Below are 11030 nucleotides of genomic sequence, written 5' to 3' on the forward strand. Positions count from 1 at the left end.
AACTCCCAAGAAAACTGGATTAAATTAAATTAAACTCCCAAGAAAACCGGATTAAATTAAATTAAACTCCAAGAGAACTGGATTAAATTAAATTAAGCTCCAAGAGAACTGGATTAAATTAAATTAAACTCCCAAGAAAACTGGATTAAATTAAATTAAACTCCCAAGAAAACCGGATTAAATTAAATTAAACTCCAAGAGAACTGGATTAAATTAAATTAAGCTCCAAGAGAACTGGATTAAATTAAATTAAACTCCCAAGAAAACTGGATTAAATTAAAGTCCAAGAAAACTGGATTAAATTAAGCTCCAAGAGAATTGGATTAAATTAAACTCCAAGAAAATGGGATTAAATTAAATTAAACTCCAAGAAAGCTGGATTAAATTAAATTAAACTCCCAACAAAACTGGATTAAATTAAACTCCAAGAGAACTGGATTAAATTAAACTCCAAGAAAACTGGATTAAATCAAATTAAACTCCAAGAAAACTGGATTAAATTAAATTAAACTCCCAAAAAACTGGATTAAATGAAATTAAACTCCAAGAAAACTGGATTAAATTAAATTAAATTCCAAGAAAACTGGATTAAATTAAATTAAACTCCCAAGAAAACTGGATTAAACTCCAAAAAAACTGGATTAAATTAAACTCCAAGAGAACTGGATTAAATTAAATTAAACTCCAAGAAAACTGGATTAAATTAAACTCCAAGAAAACTGGATTAAATTAAATGAAATTCCAAGAAAACTGGATTAAATTAAACTCCGAGAAAACTGGATTAAATCAAATTAAACTCCAAGAAAACTGGATTAAATCAAATTAAACTCCAAGAAAACTGGATTAAATTAAATTAAATTCCAAGAAAACTGGATTAAATTAAATTAAACTCCAAGAAAACTGGATTAAATTAAACTCCAAGAGAACTGGATTAAATTAAATTAAACTCCAAGAAAACTGGATTAAATTAAATTAAATTCCAAGAAAACTGGATTAAATTAAATTAAATTCCAAGAAAACTGGATTAAATCAAATTAAACTCCAAGAGAACTGGATTAAATCAAATTAAATTCCAAGAAAACTGGATTAAATGAAATTTCTGCAGCTCCCCAGCATTCAATAGGAACCATATTGCGTAGCCTGAGTGCATCGTTGGATATTTGGTTCTAAAAACCTATTTTTTAATCTTAATTTAATGCTAATTTCTTTCTTCAAAAGCGAATTTTGATGATCTTTTGCTCTTTGTTCTCCACAGATTCTTTTTCTTAATTTTTTTCTTTGCGAGAATTCTGCACCATCCTGTGGAAAAGATTGTTGGAAATACAGGGGGAGAGGGGAGCAAAGGTAGGCTGGGAATATCCCCCTGGAATAAATCCATAAAAACAAGATTTAATAAAACCAAACCTTCAACAACGTGATTAAATTCCCAAGAAAATTCACGATTCCCGAAAAATTCTATCGTTTGCTTGGTGGGTTAAGTGAAATTTATTTATCTCAGGTGTTTAAATTGAGATTTTTCTTTCTTTTAGCGCCTTTTATTCCGGGCTGGTTTTCGACTTGCATCTCAATCTTTAAATCCATTTCTTTTTTTTTTTTTCCCATCGCACGGGAGGACAAAGAAATGAAAGAAAGAAACTTTGAATTGGTTGAATTTGAGTTTGAATGATTTTATTTTTATTTTTATTTTTATTTTTATTTTTTTTTATAATTGTCGGGAATCTCTCTGTGATGGATTCTGGCCAGCAGAAGGCACCACCAGCTCAGTTTTGAGCTTCCGTTCCCGGCTGGATTTTGAAATTCCAGCAGGAATTTAATCACCCCCTCATCTCGGATTCTTTAATATTACCAAGAAATTTTGAATTTCTTTGGTTTTTTTTGTTTTTTTTTTTGTTGTTTTTTCCAGGTTTGAACAGCTCGGAATTCCATGAGCTCACGATGGGGTTGTCCCGGCAGGCGCTGGCCGGAGCTCTCGTCTTTTTGTTCATCATTTCGGGAAATTTGCTTTCAGCCGAAAAAATCAATTTTTACAACATCAGGCCCCCTCTAGACCGTGAGTAACGTTTTTATGGAATTCTGGCCCTTTTCTACGTGAAATTCCAGCTGAAAAAAATTCATTATTTGTCCCCATCCTCCCCCCTCCTGTGGGTTTCAGCTCTTGTTTGTTCCCCATTTTAAAAAAAAAATAAATATTTTCCTTCTCAAGCCGCAGCACTTTAGCCTTAATATTTGACAAGTCGACAAAATGGAAAGAAATCATCGACTTTAGCATTTTAAGGGGTTTTTGGGATATTTTTTTGTGTCTCCCCACAAAGGAAACGATGCAGTGGTTTTATTTTAAATAACCCAGAACAGGAGGTTTGGGGCTTTTATCTCGTTTGGGTTTTTTTTTTTTTTTTGGTAAGGTGAGGAATAAGTGTAATATAATATAATATAATATAATATAATATAATATAATATAATATAATATAATATAATATAATATAATATAATATAATATAATATAATATAATATAATATAATATAATATAATATAATATAATATAATATAATATAATATAATATAATATAATATAATATAATATAATACAATACAATATAATATAATACAATATAATATCAATAACTGGATAAAATATCTGCCCCTAATGAACCCTGCACATTCCAAAAATTCATTTTAAATAATTCCATTTAAATAATGGCAATAAGATTTTTTTTTTTTTTTAAAGAGTCCTCTGAGTCCTTTTTTTTTTAAAGATTCATTTTCTCCTTCCCGAGTGGAAGCTGCTTTGGAAATGCAGATTTTTCCATCCAAGGAAAATGCAGGGTGAGAAACTCTTCCCTCTTTTCTGCTTTTCCCACCTCAGTGTTGGATTACGAGACTGAAAACATCCATTTTTCACTCTCATAATCCAAAATATTTTAAGGATATATTTCAAGTTCAAGCCTAGAGGGAAAAAAAAAAAACCTTTCAGCCAAACTTGTTTTATTTGCCTGACAGCGAAAAGCTCTAAATACACATCATTTATTTTTGTAAGCGCATGCTCTTACAAGCATAATTTTAAACATTTTCATTCTTTTTCCCCCATCCTTTCCAACTAATTTTAATTTTTTTTTTTTTTAATCTTTTCCAAGCCACTCCGTTCCCAAACAGCTTCAAATGTTTTACCTGTGACAAGGCAGTGGACAACTACAACTGCAACAGGTGGGCTGAGGACAGGTGGTGTCCTGCAGGTGAGTGGGGCTGGGCTGAGGAGATTTTTTTTTTTTTTTTGGTGATATTTCCATTTTTTTTTTTAATATATATTTAATTTTTATTTTTTTTCCCCTTTGGAGAGGTGCGGCTGGAATGTGACAGCACATTTTTGGTTCTTGGTCGTGCTGGGTCAAGGGAATTTGGGCTGGCGTGAAGATTTTGGTCATTGCAAGGGTGTAAAAGAACCCTGAAAATGCAAAATTCTTTATCTCCATCTCTCTCAGCTTTATATATTATAAAACAATAAAATATTAATAACAAACAGATATCTGAATAAAATATCAATATTTGTTGCCTATATTTGTTTATCTGGGTATATATTTCATTCTGTGCTTCCCAGGAGTTAATTTAAAAATATTATTTAAAAAACCTGAAAATTTTCCTCTGTAGCTTTATTCCCTTCAGGGTGTAAAGCAACAGCGAAAAATTCTTTATCTCCATCTCCATTTTATATAAAATAGACCAATAAAATATTAACAACAGATTTGTGAATAATATATCAATATTAATTACCTGTATATGTTTATCTGTGTATATACATCATCATGTGCTTCCCGAGAGTTAATTTAAAGATTAAATTAACTTTAATCTTTGAAGTTAAAACTTTAAACCCTAAAAAAAAAACCCGAAGGATTTCTTCCGTAGCTTTATTCCCTTCCCTCTGGATCCCAGCCCCAAAAAATTGAAATTATTTTTGTGAGCAGCAGGACCTGCCCTGCCGAGGAGGGACAAAACACTGAAAAAAAAAAAAAAAAAATGGAAATATTTCCTGGTTTTCTTCCTGCTGCCATTCCCAGGAATGGAAAACGGGAAAGGAGAGGGGGGGAAAAAAGAGAAGAAGAGAAATGAGAGAACAAATCAAAAACCTCACGCTGCCAGAAAGAGCCGAGATATGGCGCTAATGACTAATTAAAATATTTGCTCTGATGAACGCCTTGCTGAGCGTTGCCGGAGCCGCCGATTTTTCGGGAATGCTGTCCCTGACGGGCGCGCTGTGTGTCGCGCAGGCACGCGGTACTGCCTGGCTGCTCACCTGTTCACGGCGCGCGGGGACAGCACCTGGGTCACCAAGAGATGCGCCACGGGCGAGGAGTGTCACCTGGCGGGCTGCCACCGCCGCGGCGACAGCGGCCACACGGTGAGAGCGCTGGGGGGCGGCTGCTGCCTTACTGCGGATTGACTGCTGATATACTACTGATTTACTACTGATTTACTATTGATTTACTACTGAATTACTGCTGATTTACTGCTGATTTACTATGGATTGACTGCTGATTTACTACTGATTTACTACTGCCTTACTACTGAATTACTGCTGATTTACTATTGATTGACTGCTGATTTACTGCTGATTTACTATTGATTTACTGCTGATTGACTGCTGATTTACTATTGATTTACTGCTGATTGACTGCTGATTTACTACTGATTTACTATTGATTTACTATTGATTTCCTACTGATTTACTATTGATTGACTGCTGATTGACTGCTGATTTACTGCTGATTTACTATTGATTGACTGCTGATTTACTGCTGATTTACTATTGATTTACAGCTGATTGACTGCTGATTTACTGCTGATTTACTATTGATTTACTACTGAATTACTGCTGATTTACTGCTGATTTACTGCTGATTTACTACTGATTTACTATTGATTTACTGCTGATTTACTTTTGATTTACTACTGATTTACTTTTGATTTACTATTGATTTACAGCTGATTTACTGCTGATTTACTATTGATTTACTGCTGATTTACTGCTGCCTTGCTACTGATTTACTATTGATTTACTACTGATTTACTACTGAATTACTGCTGATTTACTATTGATTTACTGCTGATTTACTATTGATTTACTACTGCTGTACTGCTGCCTTACTACTGATTTACTACTGATTTACTACACTCTTACTACTGCCTTACTCCTGCTTTACTACGGCTTTTTCTACTGCTTTACTACTGCCTCACTACTGTCTTACTACTGCTTTACTAGTGCCTTACTACTGATTTACTACTGCTGTACTACTGCCCTACTTCTGCCTTACTCCTGACCTACTCCAGTCTTAATCCTGCTTTACTCCTGCCTTAATCCTACCCTACTCCTGCTTTACTCCTGCCCTGCTCACGCCCCATTCCTCTCCTGCTCCTGCCTTAATCCTGCTTTGCTCCTGCCCTACTCCTTCCCTGTTCCTGCCTTACTCCTGCCTTACTCCTTCCCTACTCCTGTCCTGCTCCTGCTTTACTCCTGCTCCTTCCCAACCGACCTCTTGTTCCGTAGGGGGGGGTGGTAAAAAAAATCCCAAATTTTGTGTTTTTAATCCTGGATCCCTGGAAATTTGAGATTTTCTGTGCTGACAGGCACTGACCCCCCCCAAAAAAAAAAAAAAAAAACCCTCAGATTTGACCTGAGGTTGTGCAGGAAGCTCCCAACACGGAGTGAGAGAAGCGGCACCACTGCTGTGAAACCTGAACAGAAGGGCGGCGGAAAAATCTGGAATGGAAGGGTTTAGGATACAGCGATAGATAGAAAACGAGATAGGGCGTTTAGTTATTGGGTTAAAAGTAAAAATAATTTAAATAAACGCAGTGTTTGCTGTGCTGCACGACACAGGATGGCCAGGGGGCAGCTGGGCAGTGCTGAGTGTGAATTAATGAATTAATTAATCACCCTGGGTTAATTAATCACCTTTTCTCCTCCCAGGAGTGTTTCCTGTTGTGAAGGCATGATCTGCACTGTGCATTTCCCCACCAGTGCAGTGTTTGCTGTGCTGCAGGTGTGCAGGGGAACCAGGGACAGCTGGGCAGTGCTGGTGTGAATGAATCACTGAATTAATGAATTAATTAATCACCCTGGGTTAATTAATCACCCTTTTCTCCCCCCAGAAGTGCGTTTCGTGCTGTGAAGGCACGATCTGCAATGTGGGGATCCCCACCAATGCAGTGTTTGCTGTGCTGCAGGACAACTAGGGGCAGCTGGGCAGTGCTGAGTGTGGCACTGCTGGTACGAATTAATGAATTAATTAATGACACTGAATTAATTAATCACCTTTTCTCCCCCCAGGAGTGTTTCCTGCTGTGAAGGCATGATCTGCACTGTGCATTTCCCCACCAGTGCAGTGTTTGCTGTGCTGCAGGAGCACAGGACGGCCGGGGGCAGCTGGGCAGTGCTGGTGTGAATTAATCACTGAATTAATGAATTAATTAATCACCCTGGGTTAATTAATCACCCTTTTCTCCCCCCAGAAGTGCGTTTCGTGCTGTGAAGGCACGATCTGCAATGTGGGGATCCCCACCAGTGCAGTGTTTGCTGTGCTGCAGGACAACTAGGGGCAGCTGGGCAGTGCTGAGTGTGGCACTGCTGGTGCGAATTAATGAATTAATTAATCCCCCTGGGTTAATTAATCACATTTTCTCCCCCCAGGAGTGTTTCCTGCTGTGAAGGCATGATCTGCAATGTGCATTTCCCCACCAGTGCAGTGTTTGCTGTGCTGCAGGTGTGCAAGAAAACTGAGGCTAGCCGGGCACTGCTGAGTGCGAATTAATGAATTAATTAATCACCCTGGGTTAATTAATCACCTTTTCTCCTCCCAGGAGTGTTTCCTGTTGTGAAGGCACGATCTGCACTGTGCATTTCCCCAGCAATGCAGTGTTTGCTGTGCTGCAGGAGCACAGGATGGCCAGGGGGCAGCTGGGCAGTGCTGGTGTGAATGAATCACTGAATTAATGAATTAATTAATCACCCTGGGTTAATTAATCACCCTTTTCTCCCCCCAGGAGTGCGTTTCGTGCTGTGAAGGCATGATCTGCAATGTGGGGATCCCCACCAGTGCAGTGTTTGCTGTGCTGCAGGACAACTAGGGGCAGCCGGGCAGTGCTGAGTGTGGCACTGCTGGTGCGAATTAATGAATTAATTAATGACACTGAATTAATTAATCACCTTTTCTCCCCCCAGGAGTGCGTTTCCTGTTGTGAAGGCATGATCTGCAATGTGGGGATCCCCACCAACGCCACCAATGCCGTGTTTGCTGTGCTGCAGGCTCACAGGACGGCCGGGGGCAGCCGGGCGCTGCCCAGCCTGGCACTGCTGGTGACAGCGGTGACAGCGGTGACAGCGGTGACAGTGGCCCTGTCCTGACACAGCGGCCTCAGGCAGAGCTGCTGGCACAGCCCCCAGCGCCAGGAGCCTCCGGGATGTCCCAGGAGATGTCCCCGATGTCCCCCCGGAACGGCGCGTCCCCAACTCCGCGGATGTTTTAATGGGAATTCTCCCCCTCCAGTATTGGAAAGAAATCCCACAAAAAATCCCTCCCTGCTGGGGTGGGGCAGTGGGGTGGACTCGAGGTTTAATTCCCGATTTTCCGAGGAAAATGCACATTTTTTTTTTGATTTTTTGTCGGACAGAGTTGTGGGAATCGCAATCCAGAGGAGCTTTGGATGGGTGGGTGGAAGGTGGAAACTGGATTTAAAGCTTTTATGTGCATAAACAACTCGGAGTTTCTTGTCTGAGCAAAATGGTTTTTGAGCTTGATTTTATAGAGAACACCTCTGGTTTTTATGGAGATTGGTTTTTTTTTTTTCTGCTTGATCACAGCTCTCATTTTCCCCCCGCAATAATACAAAATTAAATCTTTTATTTCTGTAATTTCTCTCCTCCTCCTCCCATTTTAAAGCCGTGGGAAACATAGAATTCCTAAAATTCCTCTGCACCCAGAGCAGAATTCCTGATCATCCAAACCAAAGGGATTTTTTTTCCTTGCCGTTGAGTCTCACCTCAGAATATCACCAAAAAAAAAAAAAAAATAAATAAAATTTGTGATATTGGGATATCCCAACTTTGAAATCGCAGCTGGGGTCAAGCAGCTTCATTATCCTGAAAATTCCAAGGGAATTCTGCTTTGTTCTCTCTGGATTTGCACAGGGTTTTTTTTTTTCCAGGAATGTTATTTTCATGATGGAGATTTTCAGAAAGGTTGGATGACTTAAACTGCCTCAAAAAAGCGATTTTTGAAACCATTCCCTGAAAAATTCGACTAACTACAAATTTGGCTTCTCTTACATTAATATTGTCTTAATTATTTGCTGTTTTATGTCACTAATTGTATTTAGTTGTTAAAAAAAAAAAAAAGGAAATATTTCCAGGCTTGTTGACATTCCACAATTTCCTCCACAATATTCTTAGAATGCAAAAAAAAAAAAAAAAAAAAGGGAAAAAAGGTGCCTGGATTGGGTCTGTGGCTTCTGCACGGGCTACAAAAATTGGGATGGAAAAGATTTTTTTTTGTAGGGATGGAGGGACAGGACCCAGGGAACGGCTTCGGGATGGAAAAAGGGGAATTTGGGGTGGGATGTTGGGAATTGGGAATTCCCAGATTTTGCCGTGGTTTTCCCCAGTAGTCAAAGCATTCCAGGATTCTCCCTGCTCGTTCCTTTGGCCAATTGGAAGTTTGGCTCCCACATTTTGGGATTTTTAAATTTTATTTTATTTTATTTTATTTTATTTTATTTTATTTTATTTTATTTTATTTTATTTTATTTTATTTTATTTATTGCTCCTAAATTCAGTTCCTGGGAATAATTATCGCAATCTCAATCTCCCAAGTGCTCCGTGGTTTTACTGTCAATAATTTACAATAATCTCAGGATTGAGGGATTTTTTTTAATTTTTTTTTTTTAATTTTGGAAATGCTATTCCAGAGTTTTTGGGAATGTCAGGGAGACCCTAAAAAACTGAGGGGCAGAGGGAACAAAAAAAGGACATTTCAGGAGACCAAAATCTGATTTTTTTCCTCTGTTGAATGATTTATTTTTTTTTTCCCCTCCTCACTGGGAAGGGAAGAAATTTTAAAATAAAAGATTTTTAAACCCTCCTAAAACATCTCTGCTTTTAGGAAAGAATTGTTTGGGATAAATCCCAATAAAGAAATAAATAATCTGAAAATTCCAGGCATGGGAAAGGATCTGAGCTCGGATTTTATTCTTTAAAATCGAAGAATTCCAAACGTGGGGAAATAAAAAGATTTCATAGTTTTGGGATTAATTTTAAATGAGAATTTTAAAATTTGTAAATGCTTTTAATGCAATGCACAAAGAGGCACTTGGTAGAAGAAAAATGGAATTTAAGAGGGAATAGAAATTTTTTTTTTCATTTTTTCTTTTTTTTTTTTAATGGAAAACCCTGCTCGGATTTGGGGTTGATGCTGATTTTGTAGAAAAAAGGTGCTGAGAGCAGGGTGTTAAAATTCCCCCGAATTTTGGCACCTTTTGTCCAGAAATCGGAACTTAACTTATGGCAGAATTTTTATATTCCATATTTTCAGGTGTCAGCTGAATTTTCAGATCTGGCTGAAGAATTGAAATGATTCTTGGATTTAATAAAACCAATTTTCAGCGATTCCTTCATGTCAGTCCGGGTTCAGATATTGTAATTTAAAAACAGATCTGTAATTTAAATGACAGATGATGTAATTGAAATATTTTCCAATTTTCTTTTGATAAATTCAATTTTCAGTGATTCCTTTATCACAGTTTGGGTTCAGATGTTGTAATTTAAATTACAGATGTTGTAATTGAAATATTTTTCAATTTTCATTTGATAAAACCGATTTCTTGATGTCTTTATCTCAGTTTGGGTTCAGATGTTGTAATTGAAATATTTTCCAATTTTCTTTTGATAAAATCAATTTCCAGTGATTCCTTTATCTCAGTTTGGGTTCAGATGTTGTAATTAAAATATTTCTCAATTTTCATTTGATAAAATCAATTTTCAGTGATTCCTTTATCTCAGTTTGGGTTCAGATGTTGTCATTTAAATTACAGATGTTATAATTGAAATATTTTCCAATTTTCATTTGATAAAACCAATTTCTTGATGTCTTTATCTCAGTTTGGGTTCATTTCTGTAAATCCATAATTTTTTTCGAGCCTGTAAATAATTCAGAAATTTTGGCAAATCCCTGCATTTGTGCAGTTAAATGTCTTTTTTTATTCTCCATTCCTGTGTGAAATATTTTATTTCCATTGCACTGGACAGCCTATAGAAAGTTTATTTTAAAAATTTCAATCCTGATCAATTCTTCATGAATCAAATATTTAGATATTTTCTTATTGCTGTGTAACTGCTTTAAATCTTCTCCAGAAACGGCACTTTTAATAAAAAATATTCACCATTCTGCTGGCGGAGAACGTTTCTTGTTACAAATATTCCTTGGTAAAAAATTTCATTTAAATTCAATTCTGCCCTGCCTTCAGCATAATTTAAATTTCATCCTCTTTGCTCTATTTTTGGGGAATATTTACCCTAATTTATTCTGTTAGACACAATCTGTGCCCAGAGATATTTAAAAGGCTGGAAGAAAATTTAATTTTATTTGCTTTTTTTTTTTTTTTAAACTCTTGCTTGCTGGCGCCATTGCTAAAATAATTTTAATTGTAGTTTTGTCGTGTTTTAATGAAAACGAAATGAAATCTCATTTATTGGCAGAAAGGAGAGGCAGAAAAAGGAGCTGCGAGTTTGGGGGAGAGAGTGGGGAAGGAGAAAAGGAAAAATATGTTGAATATTCGTAATTATTTCAGAATATTTTTTTTAATTCTAATTTTTTAAAAATTATTTATTAGATGGAGAGTAATGAGATTAAAAGAGAATTTTCCTGTCAGTGACAGAAATGTCTGTGACTTCTTTCTGTTCAGGCAGAAAATGCTGGGAAAATCCAGGTTTAAATTTAACAAATCCAGGTTTAAATTTAACAAATCCAGGTTTAAAAATCTGACAAAT

At 36.7% G+C, this 11030-nt stretch overlaps 1 protein-coding gene across 1 annotated transcript in view; it reads left to right on the forward strand.

Moving 5' to 3' along the window:
- LYPD6B (LY6/PLAUR domain containing 6B) overlaps nucleotides 1-8391 on the forward strand; it is a 29138-nt gene extending 20747 nt beyond the window's left edge. Inside the window, exons 2-6 of the mRNA XM_088168409.1 lie at nucleotides 1256-1344; nucleotides 1904-2050; nucleotides 3133-3231; nucleotides 4261-4391; nucleotides 7212-8391. Coding sequence (XP_088024535.1) covers nucleotides 1936-2050; nucleotides 3133-3231; nucleotides 4261-4391; nucleotides 7212-7394 — 528 coding nt within the window. The 5' untranslated portion in view covers nucleotides 1256-1344; nucleotides 1904-1935 and the 3' untranslated portion in view covers nucleotides 7395-8391. The remainder of the gene's footprint in view (nucleotides 1-1255; nucleotides 1345-1903; nucleotides 2051-3132; nucleotides 3232-4260; nucleotides 4392-7211) is intronic.
- Nucleotides 8392-11030: the final 2639 nt, after the last annotated feature.

Source organism: Sturnus vulgaris, chromosome 7 (assembly GCF_052056855.1).
Source record: "Sturnus vulgaris isolate bStuVul1 chromosome 7, bStuVul1.hap1, whole genome shotgun sequence".
Lineage (NCBI taxonomy): Eukaryota > Metazoa > Chordata > Aves > Passeriformes > Sturnidae > Sturnus > Sturnus vulgaris.